Consider the following 19,950-nt stretch of genomic DNA (forward strand, 5'->3'; position numbering starts at 1 on the left):
CACTCCAACCAGGAAATATCCCCATCACCTGAAAGGAAATGAACGGTGATTTAGCCTACTTACGGATAGGCAAAGATAGATAGATTTTTAATGGGATTTCTTCAGTTAGATAGTGCCTATTTATCTGCATGTTCCCATGCTTTATCCGAGACAGCAGGCTGAGTGATAATTAGCATAATCCCCCGTATGAGGCAGTCGTCCACCAAAGGTGTACTGCCGAGTACCGTGATTGGGCATCCACATTTTGATTGTCTGCTGGAGAAGTTACTTTTCTCCGTTGACAGTGAATTAATGCAGTCAACATGGTCGTGACTTGAATCTATAATTAAGCGTCTATTGATAGAATCCGATGAGTTGGTGCTACTCATCCCACTTTGTAACGCTCGTATTTTCAGTTGGCTGCCCTAACGAAAACTGTAAATAGAAAGGTGGCTGAAAACAAATTTTCAGTCAAGCGAAGCCTACGGTTACCTACTTGTTTCGTCAAAAATTGGAAGCCTGTTTTACATACGGCTTCAGTTGTACACGAGCCTGCCTTTTCTTTTGATCAACATGTTGATCTGTTTGGTAAGCATATTCAATAATCTTTTCTTTACCGCTCTAGACTAACGAAGTAATGGATAGATTTTTTGCCTACTGGGTCCCGCAAGATGTGTACTCCAGGGTTTGAAAGCAGATTTGTCTTGATCACAAATTCAACCCGTTCTGCTGGCTGAGGGGATGCGCACCTGAACTGTGTTAAATACACAGCCCAACAGTGGTGTACTCGGAGCGAACGTATGCTGTGAATGCCAGGTTAGTTGTGCGCAACCAGTTGGCTACAGAGAGACCATCGGTGGTCATCTTTATTAACCAACTTAAAGCCTAAAGTACTGGAACTGTTTCCTCTTCGGCAAAGTTTCTGAGTTGCCGTTGTCGTTAATATCTTGAAGGATAAGTTTTTTGATAGAAATTTTAACCACTGATGTTTAGGGAATAACTAGCAATGCCTTCGAGAACAGTGTGGATGAACAAATACTACAACTTGGTTTTAATGGTTAAATAATTACATAGAAATTATCCACTGGTAATCTTTTACCTTAACTTCTATCCACAGTATTGTGAGAATCATTCTTCAACAGTGTCTACAACAAACACCTTGGCTCGTGGACGAACCTCAAGCAGACGGTCTGACCGCGCTACATTTGGCCTCACTTCACGGCCATCTGGAAGTTTCCGATCTGCTCCTTCAATCCGGTGCCAATCCGAACGCTACCGTTTATCGACCGTCTGGTCTACAACCCCCGCCTACATCAGTGCGTTCGACTGACGGTGCGTACGTGCCTGCCTTTACTCCGCTTCATTTGGCCGTGCACAAGGCACATCCAGATGTTGTCTGCTTGTTGCTGTGCTACGGAGCCCGAGCTGCCGTTGCCGGTGGTGGTGCTCGAGCGGGGGAGGGAAGAAGCCCGATGCAGCTGGCACTGACTACGCTCGCGCAAACACAAGATAACATCCAGGTTTGTATCCATGTCTGTGGATATGCCCATGGGCTAACATGTGTTTTCATCCAATGTGTGCATGTGCAGGCTGATGTGGCCATAATGTTGTTTAAATCTGCTGTGCACTCAGTGCGTGCCGAACCTATGCACTTCTCTATGTGCCAAACACGGCGCGTTCACTAGTGTGCGTAACTCGCCAGTAGAATTCGCTCATTTGTCCATCTGTCTGATGGGTCGATTCGTTCGGTCTGATGAATCTATTTCTGACACGCGTCGGCTATTGCAACAACTGTAGTCTGGGTGTACCTCCATACCCGGTATTCCCACGTGCACCAAAGATTGGACAACTTTGTTGATGATAGTGGGTATAAATAATATATGCCCCCAAGTGTACTGGTTTCTTGGCATCCAGCTGTAAAATCAATCATGGTCGAATTAGAAGAGTGATTATTGGGATCAGTTTCACAATAGATCTCCGAGAACGAATCGTATTGAAAGTAGAGTTGTGTAAATCCCAGTTATGTAAATCCCAGAAATTCATTCATTCAATGACTTTCCAATGTGACCAATTCTTTTAAACGCGCAGATCAGATTCTCAGGGACGTAGTATGGTGTGATTCTTGGTTGTATTCACTTGTGGAAGTTTTGCTAAGGTCGTTGAATCGACTGTTAACACTGGTAAGCAGGCTGCGCATATGATAGAAGGACATTTGCACTTTGTCATGCAAATAAAAAACGATGGACCTCACAGGATTACAGCCAGAAGATGACCAAGTATAGAACATGAGTATGGATACAGCTTAGCTTAGCTGGCCTGAAATACAATCTGACGAAGACCCATGATCCCTGTTCCGAGAATGTGAGTACCAATAGGTTTTATGACGGCAGCCAAGACCGGTCTGCTTGCCACCCCGAATCTCCCCGCAGAAGAGAATGTTGGTAGCTCAGTTTGTATTGTCCTTTAAGTTGTGCTGTACAGTTTGGTTTTGCCACTCGCTATGAAGTTATCAGCGTGTAGTAGAATGCTGTTACACCGTATTTTAACTGGGATTCGTGTAGGGCCTCGAATGGTAGCGAGGCCCTCCTCATCAAATACTCCAACTCAAATAACAGAACAACAGCCAACTGGACACCCGTTGCAGATACGTTCTAAAGTGGCATGCGAATGTAAGTTTTAGGTTGTCAGTTAAAAACTGAAAAGTTGTGCCGATCTTTTCGTAAATGGGAGAGCTCACTTGGCAGGTTTTCTGGTCCATTCTCCAGTTGTTGAAAACCCTTGCTTGAGAATATTATTCTTCAGCGCGTGTGAATAATAATTCACGAAAAGAGATCGCAAAATTTTCTACGGCTTCCTGATACGAGTGCAGTCGATCTCAGGTTGTCAACTTTATTTGTGGTCTCAGCAGTCAATGGCTATCTAATTTCGATGCATTCTGGGCAGTTCATCTGTTGTGGGTACATTGGTCTGAGCTGCCTGAATTATCCCTGTATTTGTCCCGAACTTACCCGGGATTTTTCATGGCTAATAGCCGATGCTGTAATTTTTAACCTGTTGTCTCCTTATCACTGGGGCTTCAGTTAATCCTACAGTCGTCTGTCTACTAATGAACGGAGTACTTTTTAAGGAGGAATAAGTGAATATCTTTGGTGAATATTTTTAGAACTGTCGAGAAAATGTACTTTTTACCACAAAATGGCATGAATCAACTAGGTACACAAAGCCTCAATTGTCTTGATTCAAACGTAAAAACTAATTGCGAAGAGGATATTGTTAACGAAGTACACTCGTACCAAGTTGGTTTTGATGGGAGACTCATCTGCATTCCAGCTGAATCTCTCGGTTATGGTGTTTTTAAGCAACTGAATGTGCTGCACCAGGCTGCCTCGTTTTTTAGTCGGTAAGCAAGTCGAAATATCGCGATACACTGTATAGACGAAATATACTACTCATAAGGTTGCTGTCGAAAGGTTTTCCGCAATTTTACGTCTATACGGGAAATTGTTGACATTCACCGAACATGTGGAGTATTGCTTACATGTGAACAACGTGCTTTGTTTGAATCAGGTTCCGGTTTAGCCAACCATTCTAATCACTCATCCATATTCGGATTCAGCCTAATCATCGATGCTCGCAGGGAGTGGGGGCTGACAATTACGAAATCATGGGCTAAGAAAATAGCCAACAAGCGTAAGGTTAGGCGTTCAAGGGACCAACGTGGATGACGCACCTCAGTGATATAATACCGGCGTTGGAGTGTGTGTGTAACTTACCTGTCTGACGAACTCTATATGTTTCAGGGTAATTAACTATTCAATTGCTTCGATATCGCCATACAGAAAAGGGAAGAAAATATGCTTGTGGCGAATCGAGGAAGGATTGCAGATTAAAATAAAATAACCAATAAGCCGGTTAGTTGGCCGTAAACATGATGGAGTGACCTTGGGAAGCAAATTCCTTTGGACACAAAATTGCATGTGACCGTTTAACCAATTTCACTTCACATCTTACTAGGCCAAATGCAGCTTTGTCGAGCAGCACAATGGCGTTACCAAACACACTTTCGATGTACTAAGATATCACGGCAGTTGAAAAATTTGTTTCTAATTGTGTGCACCATTGCTTGTTTAATTGTCCTTCGGCCGAATCGATTAGAGCGTCTCAGTGTTATGAGCCATCATCATCCATGACAGTAATTAATTAGCCTGCGTAGGAATCCAGAAGGCCACTGTGACTAACTCACAACAGGAATGAGGCTGAATATGCTGGCATGACTTTTTTCATGCAATAGAAAACATTTGGGCATTTTGGGCACTCGGGGCCATGATCCATAAAGCACATAATGTGTGAGTTAAGTGTGAAACCTGAGTTTAACAGGTGTGACTTGTGCAAGCAGTCATCTGAGTAGTGGTAGATAAACGGATGGATATAGACCCTGGAATAGGGACTACCAGGGACAAGCCATGAACTCGGATATAGCTAACCGTCGTATATACTTGTAAACATATAAAGCTATCACGTACTGTCACGCTGTACGTCTAACTTCTTACTTTTACTGTATTTTCAGCATGCTGGTCAGACTCCACGTCGTTTTGACGTAGCTCTGGTTCCGTTCTTGGCCTCGGTTGCCCGACTTCTTATTTGCATGGCGGACTCATTGGCTCTCACATCCAGTGCTCCAGTGAACACATCTATCCGCAATTCATCGCCTCTGCGCGCCAATTCGTCGCGTACGGACTATATAGAAGAAGCGCAACTTATTTCCATTGAGGATACAGGAGAAGGAGAGAGCGTTGATGAGGTCGGAGAAGCCCGAGATATACAACAAAGTCCAGTTAGACTCACAACTCAAAGCCCGTTATGCCGTCGGCTGAAGTCCACCGTACAAGCGACATTGGAGACTGGTGTGCCAAGGCTTGTGTTGATCGCAGCATGCCTTGCCTCGGCCATTGGTGCGGAATCATGGACGCCCAACTGTTCGAATGATGACGATGATGAGGTAAGAAACATCCAAATGATAACGGACAACTTCGTGACCGACATTTTCACCGAATGTCTGGACCCCGTGCTCCAACTTGCTCTGCAACAGTGTCATATGGAAGCCATGAACTCTGTTTCGCAAATCCGCTCACAGGCAGCCAATGTGACGGAACAGGACAACTCACGAAGCCAGAGACGAACGCGAGATTTACTGGCTGATTTGAATGACAGTGAAGAGGAGAACCTCGTTGACACCTTTTTCCAAGCTGACCATGCACCTCATTCAGCAGTCAGTTTGTTGCCAAGCGCAGTGTCCACATCAGCAGCAGATGAATTCATGCTCCATCCGGGTGTAGTCACGCAGTCCGAGGACAATCGAATTCAGCCTGTCACAATTGCAAACCAACTGGGACCACAACTAAACAACCAACCGCGCTTTTTGAAAAACCCACCTCAATCCCTTCGACTTTTGCCTCCAAAACTCACAGAATTGGATGTGGAGTGGCGGGAATGTTTAGTATGTTCGGAACGCGATCGGTCCACTGTGATCTCACCATGTGGTCACATTATCACGTGTGAGAACTGCACACCTCTGATGCGCAAGTGTTTGTTATGCCGACAGCGCGTAAGCGGATCTCATCAGGTAATCTGATAAAATTTCTCTATTGCATTTCAGGCTCGTTATTCTTCCACGGTTCATGAATTTTCCTTTCTAAGCAGTAATCAGATATTTTTTTGCATATGGTAAAGAGTATCCTATCAGAATTATTTCTAGTATAATAGCCTTATCTTTCCGTCGTGGAAAAACGTTCAGATCTAACGTAGTAGTTTCCTGACTTAGCTTGCGCGATCAAATTGTTAGGAACAATGCACACTGTCGGGCAATGAACAAGCAAATGCGATTCAGTCCCATTGTTGAACATACACCCGTTTAGACTACCAGCCGGGAGATACCGAGTCTAAAAGTTTCCAAAGTTTCGTAAAATATACACTGCTTATGGTTCCCAATAAGAATGAAATGGGTCTACAGTGTTTCTTCGCTTTTCAGGATAGATTTCCAACACTTGCAGGATAAAATGTCCAGTTCTCCTCACAGTATCATCAATCAATACTATCAGTCCTAACTTTTTCATGATGCTGCAGGTCTGGGAATCTCCAGAAAATCTACAGTATGTGGTTATAGAAATGACTATCATAAGTGCAGTATGTAGCTAAATCTGGGACAAATCGATCCACTGAGGTTTTTGTCCTTATTTGACCTCATCATACGAATAGGCAGGACGGACCGCGTTTTATTTGGAATGAAAACTTTCCACTACTACCGTACGCCACACAGAGCCAACAAGCACGAGTACGCGCACTCCGAGCGTAAACCGAATACGTTTCACTGTGTGAGTGAACCTCAAGAATCTGCTTCTGCTTGATTTGCACGTTCAAAGCACTTCATCTTTACTTATCCTGTTCATCACCCGAATTGGAGGGGTTTGAGTTGCTAGTAATTTGAGTAACTTTACCCCGTCATGACAACATCGACTCGAGATATGACAATTATCATCGCTGTACACAATTCGTCCTGTGCTGAAGTGGTATAGTGCCGTCTTTTGACCGAAATCCCTCCTAAGTGGTTAAAAACTGGAATACGATAGAAAAGAATTCGTGACATTTGAGCACCAGGGTTGTACTTGTCGGTCACTGAATTTAACTGACGAAGCACAAGACTAGGTCCATTACCAATTAGTGTAGTTAGGCTAGTTTAGTTAGTGACCTTGCTTTCGAAATAGCATACTACCTTGTTAAACCCGACGTTCAGTATCCTCTTCACTGTTATCTACCAACTCAGCTGTTCGACGGATTACAAGAGACTGATTTGCAGACAGTTTATTCACGCTAAAACCCAGGACAGTTGTATGGTTAAGTGATTAAGTAGACAATAAATTTACCACATGGTTAACGATAAATAAGTATTTATTTTGTTCTTTGATCAGCTTAGCGATGTTTCGTTGCTAACTAAACGCAGTCCGGAAAATGGTACATTTTGCATTCAGACAAGTATGCGAATGTCAGAGCTGTCGACAGGCGAGGTGTTGATGCATGCTCATCTATTGCTACCCACCACATTGTATGCTTGCCAGAATTCACACACACACACACACACACACACACACACACACGTAACTACAGCAATAATCCCCACCTCAGTAATTTTGTCGAGAATATCAAGCGTGACGAACTGCTAGTTTTGTTCTGATCAACTTGGGACCGCTTATTTGCACAAGCTTATCTCTTCCGCTTGCCTAAGCGTTCGAGCAGAATGACGCACATACATAAACTTACATGCCAGATAAAGTCTGACATTTCGTGTCAGATTCTGAACAGTGCCTTGACAATTGGTTCTTTTAAAAACCGCCCTAAATAGTCGGCATAGAATACGGGGTGAAAAGATTCTTGAAGCAAAAATAGTTGAATTTGTTTCATATTATGATAACATGTCGAGTTTAGGCCACTATGTTTTACCCGGACAATTGGAACATCGTTTCAAGAAGAGACGAGTACGGGAAATGAGTTATTTGTAATTTTCTGACTTCTTGTTGCTATGTGCTTTTATATGATTGGCGTATCTTTTAAGAAGGGATGTACTGTTTTATAATGCCACAGTAGTTCAACCCTGACTACGCGATATAAATTTTAGTGCCACGTTCAGTGGTGAATGTTGGAAAACAACGCCGCATGGCAATACGGTCATAGTGAGTAATGTCGCATAGAGAAAAACTCAGTACGGACAGAAAAGTAAGCGCCAATTCGTTTTGGAATGTATGATAGAATTTGGAGTTTAGGTTTCGATTTTGCACAGTAATTCTTCGACGGCACCTTCAACATTCGATCCAGCTTTGTTGGACCCCGGAATAGCGTTGGTTCGCTTTAGTCAATAAAACCGCATAATCGCGGACTCACAGAATGGCAAACAAATAGGAGATTGGTATGTCAGAGATTGAATACAACTGATAACAGCACGGAGTTCTGATTCGAAGAACCCTCACACAATTGCTATCAAACTGTCCTTATCTTTAACCGTTCACAGAGGGCTTCATCAATAAAGAGATCAAAGGTGTCATTTTAGACTGTAGTATCATATAACGCTTTCGACCGACAGAACTTTCACGCCTGGGGCATATCCACCTAAGTTGAATTAGCCTGAAAGACATGGTTTCCGCCAAGATTATTGGAAGATGCATACTTAACTCAAACCACTGCCTGTCTACCAAGGCTTCCATAGTACTACGTCTTTCAACACTATTGCCTACAAGCTATCCAGTTGTTGGATACAAGGGGCATTTTTTGACTTTCCTTTATGCGGACTCGGTTCCGCTTGACTTTTTCTGCTTATCATGCTTAGACGAGTTGTTGGTGTTCAAAATAGAGTTACTATTCAACAGTGGTCGAACCAGTGAATATCTATCTAGGCTTGGTAAATAGCAGTCAGTTAGCTGCAAGGATACAACCGCCAGTAGGCTTAAAATCATTATGATACAATGGTGGACAACCGCAGTAAATATGGATTCACTTTTGAATGTCATCGTCGACTCTTCTGACATTCGGGAAAATACAAAATCTGGACAATGAGATACAATCAGACATTATTCATGTAGTCGAGAGTGGCTGCCCAGCAGTTCGGTTAATTCGTACCTTGACGGGAAAGAGCGTCACCCATCTTTCAATTACAGATGACTGCCCTTCTCTCGAGTCACCAGTTTCCATATAGAAGGTGCAGACGACTTATAATGCATTCTCCTTTATTAGTTACCTTTGGTTTGAGGTTAGTTAGGGGAGTTCGATGAGATGTGCACTGCTGATAATTCCTAATAAGCTGAAATAGATGTGCAGCGCTTCTCGGCTTCTTGGTGTGAGGTGACTCCTGGATTTTAGCCTAATCTTTACGCACAGTGAACCGCTTGACATTCTTACTTATCATTCTCACTTGCTTACTAAGACCACTTCTCAGGTTCGCTGGAACTGCCCTTAAGGGGTGTGAAGAATGACTGACTGCTACTCATAAGTAATCAAGCGAGCATTTCAAGTTCCATCTAATCAACGCAAACGTCCTTGTAAATAAAAAACACATTCTACGCAGAATCACGAAATGACGCCATGTTCTCCAGGTTAGCATATCATTTGAGTGCCTGGGGATTGTCTGGACGACGGATGTAGACTAACCCTATAATCTAGAATTTTGTCGGAAATTTTCGGGTACCATCTAGATACTTTTGAGAATTGTCAGTTTTACTGGGTTTAATATTTTATGTCATGATCCCAACCAAACAGGAACATACCGTTTTCTAGAGTAGGACGTGTGCGCTTCGCAAAAAGTTGAAAATTACAAGACTTTGTAGACCAATATGCTCCACCAACGGCTTTTCGAAATCGTTCAAAATCACTGAGGCTGTTGGCTGTGGGTTTTTCTAGATGCATATATTCTTCTCGTTTGAGCGTGCACAATCGTGATCACCTTCAACAGAAATGAGGAGCATACTACTTGTACATTTTGTGAAGACTGTCTAGCAACCTTTTGGGGACTTATCCCCGAGTTTCCAACAACTTCATTTCCTACTTGAACACTGAAAAGTGAACTTGGTGGTGGCAACAAAGGCTCATTTTGGTCTTAGGTAAGTTCACTGCTCATGATGGTCTTCAACCCTGGATGCTGAATTTCACGTTCCATCCATTAGTTGGCTCAGCAGCTTGAAACTTTCTTCTTCCTCTCTCTCGATGTGCTACTCGATACTTGTGAGTAATATGAACGTGTTACTCTAGTGGGATTCATGCGCGGCGTAAATGAAGATGAGTAGTTGTTTCATACAACTTTGAATCCTTTGGTATTGAGCAACTTTTCAGACGCTGTTGAGAAGCGGATGAAACAATGCGTATTACAATCATTCGTTACCGACGGATGTTGTCACACGCCCCAGCAAACCACCTGCACAAGAGCATTAAGCTAGTGGCGTAATTATGATAGAACAGTTATGGAGCTTTCAGTCAAACACCCTATCTCTGCCTTTAGCACAAAGAGACTCCTTAGATATGTAGTCGGATAACGGGATGACTGCATATAAAAAGCCTATCATTACCAATCTCGATTTTGGTCCCTTGAAGTTGGTAAAGAAACTTTTGTCAGAACTAAGTTTAGAAGATATAAGGGAGTACTGGTGCTGTGAGTATGTCATTTATAGTAATAATGCTGGGAAAGTTCCACCACTTTGATCATTAAAAGTAGTCTCTCAAGGATCGTCACCTAGGCGAAGTCTGGCTCGAGCGATATATATCAGAATTGGAACAGACTAACATGGAATTACCAACAAGATGAAGAGTTTGGAGACACCTCATTTTACTGATGAACGTCTGGTGATTTAAAGTTATTCCTTTATTCTACGAACAATGGCACGATTATCTTCATTCACAGGGATAGATAGAATCTTTAGAGCCAGCTCCGGCAACGAAACTAATTTCAACACTATTCGAAACATTCTTTTTCCGTTAACATGAAATCTTTCGTGATTTAGTCCTGACACGCAATCACAGATGACACACAAATGCATACATGCACACAAATTTCGCTCGGTTTTAAACCGTGAATGCAAGCCAGTGGTTGAAAAAGGAGGAAATAGAAGGCTGCTCTTTTGGTAATATACAAAGAGTATTATAATATCTTTGTCAAATCATGAGTACTTTTCTTTGTTCAAACTCATCCTGGTTTGTCTTGTATGAGTAGACTTTACAGATTCATAGTAACTCATCAGTGTCTCGCTAATGACCAGAAATGAAGCCCAACCAAGGGCATGTTTTGAAACGAGCCTACATGCGACATGTATGGGCACCCAGAAATGTTCAGAGTTTCAAGTGATAAACAACTGACCGGAATTTGGTAAAATTTTTGAGAGGAGTAGTTCTCTAATATTGGTTCAAAAGGCAGGACAAATATGCTGTTCAGGGAACTGCTCGATTTCCTTCAGATTTCTCACACCCGTGCATTAGGGTTCTATCAAATCACGTGATTAACCCAGGTATTGGTTCATGGGATTACTAGAGATAATATAGAACTTCGACTAACCCGATATGACGTCTTCCGTTTGTGTGACCTGCTGTTTGTTACCATACCTGAGACTGTCACTAATCCCAAGATGTAAATTACTATCTTACTCGGGTACACCCTTACAACTTTGTATTTTCACGAAGTTTCTTAAGTTGACTTTGCGTTCCAAGTTATGATGTGTTTATATTTGAATTCCAAGCTCTGAGAGTTTTGAATAATGACATTTTAAGGCAGTTTATTGGTGCTAGTTTCGATGGGTACCCGCCCTTCACCATTCGGAAGTCCTCAGGACAACTAGCCTGGTCTAAGAGTAAACTGCTATGCAATAACGATCCACGTTTTCTATAAATGCAACTATCTTGATCCCCTTTCGTTCTTCTTTTTGCTGATTGGTGAGGAGCGTCACTTTAACTGACGATGTATGTTAATATCTGTGGCCAGAAGGGCAGAGTCCTATGGGACCATTAGTTATCGGCGCATAATGGTTCCATCTACTATCCCCCCTCGAAATGTATAAACTTTCCCATCCGTTAGACTCTTGTTCCATATTTCTATCCATAGTTTTCCAACTGCTGCGAGTGCCACCAGTTCAAGGGGGTAGTACTGGCGAAACCATGCAATCACATGCTATGGTGCAAAGACTGTATCAAAGCTAAAGTTGAGCAGCTGGACGTTGCATCCGGACATTTGGAAGGGCTGAGTGAGTTTGGTTCTACGGCAGAAAACCCAGATACCTTACTTCTGGCAGACCACGGAGTTGATGAACGAGATGACGCAACCAATAACCAGGTGACCAACGAATGGCAAGCCATTTCTCTCGGACGCTTATTCTCGATGGTTACTACAGTGAACAGCTTGATAGATGACCTTCTGGCTGGCGGCTTGTGTATCGATGGTTGTCCGGTGTGCAGTCAGCCAGTTGAAACTTTGTGGCCCATTGTAGTTTCGTGTGCTGGTGTGGACATCCAGTCAACAGGTGCACTGTTACGTAACGCAGATAGTGCTCCGAGCCCGAGTCCAGCTTTGGCTCCAATTCTCGACTCAGTCCAACGGACGAATGCAGTGAGCACACCGGTAACAAATCCACTGGTTTTCTCCGCTGACGTTACACCTGATTTTGCCCAAAACCCATTAAGTTCACGTAAGTCCCACATGGCAGAACAACAATCATCATTACACTATACTAATCTGGAGTTCACAGGATACACCGGTTCTAGTAAAACAATTCCCAAGTGGCTGTTTTTGAAACATAGAAGGGTTAGTACAGCTGATTCTCGTTTTCTCATGAAACCGCTACTCATTTGAATAACAAATAAGTCCTGTTGAAAGCTGTCAATTGATGTTTTTTACGTATTCAATAATAAACGCAAAGAAACTGGGTGCGGAATCTTAGAAACGAGCATTTCAGGTAAATACGGCTAATTCCACGTGCCTAAATTTAAAAAAATTAACCTTTGGATCGTTAGTCATAGATGGCGTATGAATCCATTTTATTTCATATAGTAATTCTTACACGTACATTCTGTCTATTGTCACATCCCGGTTCTTCTCTTCGCCTCAAATTACCATCTGCTTATGCCCATTGGTAAATTGTTGCACCAAATATTTCATAAGGGAAGCTGTCGTTCTTAATATGTGAAACAAGCAAAGTGAGTGAACCTATGTTCACCTGATTGTACGCTTCTGAGATCAACTCAAAGTTGTGAACTATATCACTTCATTACAAGCGGTAATATGATACGACGCAAACCTCAAGGAAAAATGTTTATAAGCAATACCACAACGGTTCTTAGACGACGGGTTTTTCATGGTTCAGAAGGAATACTAGCTTTATGTGCGAAGACAGCTACTGGAGTAACCCATGGTTTATCTGGTTTATCTAATGTTTTGAGTCGTCACGAATGTTTCTTCATTATTTTTGTGTCTTGTGCGTCGTTCCGAGCAGGCGTTTAGGCATCCTGTTTGCACTAATGTGGCGATACGCGTTCCATTCTGTTTTCGGCCCAATCGGGGAACTCGCCCAGGTTGAGAAAACACCTGATTACACCGAGTGTGCATCCAACCTTCGTTCCGGCTACGCGCATCCCAAGATTGTACAGCTTGCAGTAAGGACTGAGCAACGTTTCAGGCGCAGCCACGCAAACGGACACGAGATACTCACAAGTCAAAACACGTGAAACGGTTAGGATTCTCCGCTCAGCATTATACAACACGGGCAGAATTTATTCATTGACATGGACATTCGAGTGAATAGATTGGAAACATCCGAGAAAAAGTCAGCGACTAAGTGTAACAAAACGACCATTTAAACATTCCAGTGTGAAGAGAAACTATGTGCCTGTGAGGTAAAAACTGGGAACATGATGAATAACTGTTAAGTTGACACCTATACTTGTGGGAAGTAGTGTAACTTTAATGGAGGCGAAATCTAAAAAACTCTTATCCACTATTTTCACACAGACCTTACCTTGCAGAAAATATGTTTCACCTCTAAATTTGAGCTATTCTTGAATGCAGTGCAGTTTTTGATAACCAATAGTTTCCGCTCGTCTTATATGCGTCCTGAATAGTTCGGAGTTGTCTACTGTGTTTGCTGACCAGCCACCCAAACGGAGGAACCACTCAGCCAAAAACATGAAAACCTATGTCCCTATGAAGTGTACTTTCTCATTCTACACGTCCATCCATCTACCAGCTAGTGCAAACTGATTCCTTTTCTTCTACTCTTGAGTTCGGTTGATCGGTTGCAGTATTCTGAACTCGGTTGATAAGAATCATTCACTTACTTTATTCATGTTATCCGGATGGGTCGATCGCATCTCCTCGACAATATCATTTGTTCCACACATACAAATATGTAATTTGGTCAACAAGTTTCCCGGCTGAGGTTCACAATAGACCACAGCATTTGGCAGAGGAGCCCCTTGGCACTTGATTTGCTCAAGTTTGAAACGATCATCCGGTAACTACGAAACCTGTGGCCTAAGGTGAAAATGTTGCACTTGCCAGGCAAATGACAGACTCATAGGACAAACTGAAAACCTTGAAACACTCAGCTGCGAACGAACATTTTGTTGGCTAATCAAATGACATCTGATCTGTTGTACGGGCTTCACCCTCTCAGAAGAAGAAAGTACCGAAGCGTAAACGATCCAAGTCGGTAGCTATAAAACGGAGGCTTGATTAACGCCACCATATCAGTTCATGCATGTCTCTCTTGGAATATTTCAACGTTTTATCCTAATGTTTTTCATATTTCTATGTATATGATTTGTACAATGGCCCGGATCAGCTCGTTGCCAGGCAGTGCTAAGTTAAACCGATCGATGTCATAAATGTAATGGAACCGTAGGAGGTTTCAAGCAGGGTGTGGCATCTGTTTGCTCTCTATCTGAAAACGTCTTCTGTTCAGGTATCAACTTCCTTCCGTTTTTTTCAGGCACGGTACCACTTAATCTGAGTCCAAGAGGCTGTCGTACACTTGATTTAACCCAGACCGAACCACGACAGGTCAGTATGCAGTACGCGTAGCGCTTTTCACTAAAACATTTCAAGCATAACACCAGTTGTTTCTCGGAAATTCGCTCGTTTATATCCATTAACCAGTTTTATACCACCTCAATGATGTCCATTTTACTCTGGCACGTTCACCACTAGCGTGAAACCACGTGATTTTACCTGAGACATTGACGGCTCCGCATTTTTAAGCATTCTCATACACATGGCATTAATTTTTAGACTGTTTCCAACATGCCAGTCATGATAAAGGCGTATCTAACGACACAAGAGTGATCCGATTTGTCCTGCGTAAGACATCTTACTTTGTGATTCTGGCTGTTTCTAATTTTCTGGTTCGTCACAAATCAGCATAATCTTTATTACTGTGATGCAACCGGGTTTGAGCCACTTTCACTACTGGCGGATTAGCCTACGAAGACGAACTGTTTGCATAAAGGATACACAGCTTCCATTGTGGTGTAACCAGAGCCAAACCCCTTAATGTGTGTAAGCCGGCTAAACCTCAGTCTTAGTGTCACTGGACCACAGATCGACTATACTACTGTACATTGTTCGAGCAGTAGCACATGCATTCTACAAAATACCGGACGGTTCACTTGGTATTTCATTGAAATCCAGTGCCTAATTGCCACATAACAATGACGCCTCCGGCAATTAGTGGAGGAAGGAAGGGTGCGAATGTGTTCATAGTCTGAAGAGGGCTTTTATTACTAGGAAAAACTACGAGGAACAAGGTCGGAGGTGAAATCAGTAAATGTAAGAGTTGCGTCGGCAGGATGTATTTGGCGGGCCAAACCTAGCATCTTTTGGGTGACTCATTCAATACGAGCCAAGCATACTGTCACGTGCATATGTTGGCTCGGTGGATGTGGTTGGGTGTTCTCCACTTGGGCGTTACAATTGATAATTTCTTTGCAACTCTCATTTTCATGGTAATTCATGGTTGTATCCAACACCGTCCATCTGAACTACCACAAGTGTGATTAACTCTAGCCTAAACAGGATATAGCTCCAATCATTATTCACTCTCTCAATTCCTATCATTTGGTTAAGGGTCGCCTGTTAATCACATTGCTATTGCCTTCTAAAATGCACTGCAGCTGGTGACTTCAAAAACGGACGCGGAAGACAATGTAATATGAGGACACAGTTATCCTTCTTTCTGAAAACTTTTAGGGGACTCTCTGAACGCAGGACCCTTGAGTTATGCAGGAATGGACTTTATTGGTCGGCTACTCACCAATCTAGGTGTATTCAAGCAGCGAAATACTGTTTTTTTCTCGTGAGTTTCAACCACTCGGGTGTAAGACACTATGAATGTTGAAACAAAACATGAGAAAGACACACTTACTTTAAAGACGTAATAGATGCACGGTTTCCAAAATATACAAATCCTGTCCCCGCATAATTTACTTACGCTGTTGATCAGCCGAGTATGTCCTAACGTTACAGTCTTCAACTAATAACTGCAAGACCTAGGGATCGGAGCAACCCAAGGATTTTCATGAGGTACACACTGCTGATTCCAAACAAGAACGAGGCAACTGTACGGTACTTCCTAGCTTTTTAGTACACGTCGGCTTCACTTACTAGAGGAATTCTCTATTGAAATTTCAATGAAGTTGTTTTCCACCTGTAACAATAAAAAACTGTCAGTTTACAAATGGCCTAGCGCAGCTGTACCAGATTCATTCAGTTTGAAAGAAGGCACTCAATAACAGCGATGGTCTTACATATGAACTACTCACACACCACAGTCCTAGTTCCTTGCCCAGGTTACAGATCAAACAACGCCCAGGATTTAATGATACCTTAAAAGCCCACCTATCGGCTGAAGGAAACGACCGGCCAGTTTCTGCCGCCGTCTGGAGTGAGAAAGTTACACTATACATTTTCACCAGGACGGCATGTGATGCTTGCTACTTGTAGTCTTCAAGGTTAAGACAGTGTAGAAGCAGAGTGAAGATGGCAAACAAGTCGGATTTTCTTTTTTCAACCGTGAACGAGACAACATGCTGGGGTGATGTAACTTAAATTATGAAATTTAAAGCAAGTGATGTTGTCCTGTCCATCTACCAATACGGAACAAGATTGATTGCCACACATGCTCGTGTGCATAAATATCCCCTTGCGGGACATCGTAGTTTGCGAAACTGAAATATTTTTTTATTCAGTCTCTTCCTCTTTAGTTTCCAAAATTTGTCCCGAAAATTCTTTGTATCACCATTGGTGTATTGATTGCCTTGGATTAATTTCATCGAGAATTTCGCAGAAGTTTGACCGAGATCTTTTGCATCTTTCTTGAGGGCGTAAAGTCGAAACTATACGTTTGTGCGTGGAGTACCGAACTTCTTTAGTAAGTAGGTACTCTGGAACTACAGTCTTGCCACCTGATCACGAGGGATCACGTTTGAATGTTCCACGGAATGTTTTGTTCTTCGCAGACGTCCTGCCGAAATAGTGTACCACCTGATACTCCTCGTAGTTTAGACGTTCCAACAAATATTATCCGTCGAGTATTTTCGTTTGGTATTCAGATCCGTTGATTTCCCACTAACATGTCAAGGTTCCTCCACAGCGTTGTGTGTGAAATTCCTTCCGTGTTTCAGCCTATTGCTCCCAACAACAGAATACATCACACGAGTATGAGAACTCGACATCCACAACTCGTGCAACTGTGTGACCGCGAGCTCAGCAAACTGAAGCATGAATTGCAGGTGATGCGAGAACAGGTAAGTACAAATACTTCGCCATCTATCGTTGGTGTGCCTCATTCTAATCATACAGTCCCTGCGTTCCAGGGGTTTCGGGCAAACAGATAAAAATAATAGAGAGTTGACTAATTCTGCTTCAGATTTACCAATCAATCCCTCAGTATATCAGCGGATTTCCTGATCGTTTAAGAATCCGGATATCTCAAGTTATTTGTTCACGCATACGCCGGTGAGCGGTAAGCAAGAGATCTCCTAAGTTGAATGGATCGGGTGACCTCCTCACTTGATCCGAGAGTTATCCAGTCACACTGCCAGTTTCAGTTTGTCTCTTCTACTTTTGTGGAACGGGAATCGCAGCTGATTCGAAGTGAAATAACTTTCTAGAATGCCTCAAAATCTAATCAAAAACTATAAAACACCACTACTGAGATCAAATTCGCTCGTCAGAGTTAAGAACAATCTTAAGAAGGTGCTGATTTCTGTCAGGGAGCCGCATGGTCATCCTTGAAGACCGTTGTATTTTCGCCAAAGAGCTTTGGTTATTTAAAGATTATAGTTAAAACCACCGCACTGGGTGAATTAAAGTCAACAATGAGTGGTGCTAGATCGCTCGTGTTAATCAACCCATCAATCAGCCTCATTTGGAGCTTTGATTTATAGTTTTCGATTGGATCTTAGTCAAAACACAAAAACTGTGCACTCTTAAACTGACCACACTATATTGCACTAATTCACTTTAAATGCAGCTGGTATTGTGTAGCTCTAGTATAGGGGAAGAAGAGATTCCACACCGCCTTTTGCTTTGTTGTATCGGCAGCTGTTGCTACTGTTTTAAATTGGGGATTATCAGAGTTGCGTGACTACGCATACGTCAGCAGCCAGAAAATAATTTCAACATCATGTGCTCAAGCAATCTGTCGGAAATTTCGTGGTATGGACAAAATACGCTGCTCTATAAATGTTTTGGTCTTGATGTTTTTTGTAATTAGAAAGGGAAGCATTTGCACCGTCGGTTCAAAAACATTGAAATTCGGATTTGATTGCGCGTTTTCAGGTGCCAAATTTGGGATAGAAATTTTCTAGTCTGATTTCACAGGATAAATCTCAATCCAAGGCTTTGGAATACAACGCGTTACCGTTGTTGAACTCCTCAATTTTCTTGACTTTCTGGGTTTCAAATTTCAACCTTTCTATTGCTTTTTATTAGATTCGATGTCCAATCTGCTTGGACCGGTCTCGAAATCTGGTTTTCATGTGCGGTCATGCTACCTGCCAATGGTGCGGTGATCAAGTTACCGCCTGTCCGATTTGTCGTCGTGCTGTGGAAAGTCGCATAATACTGTACTAGACAGACGTTTTTTCGCACTTTGTAACTTTTGTGTTCGCATCCAGAATCTTTCCATGTTGCTCGTAATTCACGACATGCCGATTTTTGCGAACTCCCTTACTTTACATTCATGTGCCTCTTGCTTAGTTCTTACGTCTTAGTGCAATATAGTTCGAAACACTGCTGACCATATCTGGACTTTTGAATTTTGGAATTCATACACACAGCAACCATAATCTCTGCGAGGAGAAATCCGCTCTTGTGCCCGGTAGTGTAGGTCATTTGTGGAGGACTGAAAGATTACTTTAGTGATGTGATTTCGTGCAAAATTCACTTCGAAATCCGAAGCTTTTCTAAAGAAAATGTTACTTGTTACACGCGTTCAGAGTTTACACTCATTCTCAAACGCACGAGCAACAGACCATATGTGTCCACGTGATACATGACTTGATTGAAATTCCCTTGTTTTGGTTCATTCACCGAGTCCCACATCACCCACCAACTGAGTGCCAACCAAAGCGAAACGTGCTTTCTCATGATCTGCAACTTTTACGTCGCCATTAGCACTTACCAAATGTATTGTATCATGAGGCCCGTAGAAGAGTTACCTGACTATCCTCAAATAGTCGGCCTGCCAGTGAATCCCAAGAAACAACCAAAACTTCAAGAGGGATGTATTTCACCCGCAAGAGAGCAACCACAATGGTATAAGAGAAGTATGACCCCCAGAGTAAGGTTTAGTATTTTGACCACGGCTGTGCGGGAGGGTGAAATCAATTAAAATGTTCAAGAAATTTCTCAATACCTGATAAGCGTTTTCAAGAAATATATATAATAAGACGAAAGAGCGTCATTAGAAATTATCTTTTGTGTCCGGTTGATGGGGCATCTGGTAGATTTAATTTATGGACCGAATTCGGCTCAAATATCTTCATTATTTTAGAGAATATGACTATCGGTTTTGACGATTCTTAGCGAAATGAGACCAGGAGGCCCTTATCCGCATCAAATCAGACGGATTGTGCTGGCTTAGGGTCTTGTACAATAATTAAATACCACGATGAATAGTTAGTACTCTGGGCTTTCGCATAATCCGCAGGTATCCGGAAAGAACCTTCTGAAAAAACTTGTTCTGAAAATGGTTATGAGCTTTCAAATATTTTTTCTGCATAGCACACTTACCGAATTCTCCCATAAACGCTTGAGAAAAATCCGATTTTGACTGACGTTCTAAAGTATTTCAGCCTTCATTCCTCCTAAAATTTCGTATCTCATAAGGATCCAGTTTGGATCTGAGCAGTTTTTGCGTATGAAGTTACGGTTTTATGAGTGTTTTTACTCCGGGG

General features: G+C 42.4%; 1 protein-coding gene across 1 annotated transcript; it reads left to right on the plus strand.

Moving 5' to 3' along the window:
* Positions 1–1,096: 1,096 nt before the first annotated feature.
* Positions 1,097–18,624, plus strand: T265_15032 (hypothetical protein; the record flags this gene model as incomplete). Its single annotated transcript, XM_009176293.1, has 6 exons — positions 1,097–1,499; positions 4,547–5,602; positions 11,606–12,185; positions 14,484–14,554; positions 17,173–17,295; positions 18,485–18,624. Coding segments are annotated over 6 exons (2,370 nt in total), but the record flags the coding sequence as incomplete, so codon positions are not given.
* Positions 18,625–19,950: the final 1,326 nt, after the last annotated feature.

Source organism: Opisthorchis viverrini (genome assembly GCF_000715545.1).
Source record: "Opisthorchis viverrini unplaced genomic scaffold opera_v5_332, whole genome shotgun sequence".
In the NCBI taxonomy this organism is placed as follows: Eukaryota; Metazoa; Platyhelminthes; class Trematoda; order Opisthorchiida; family Opisthorchiidae; genus Opisthorchis; species Opisthorchis viverrini.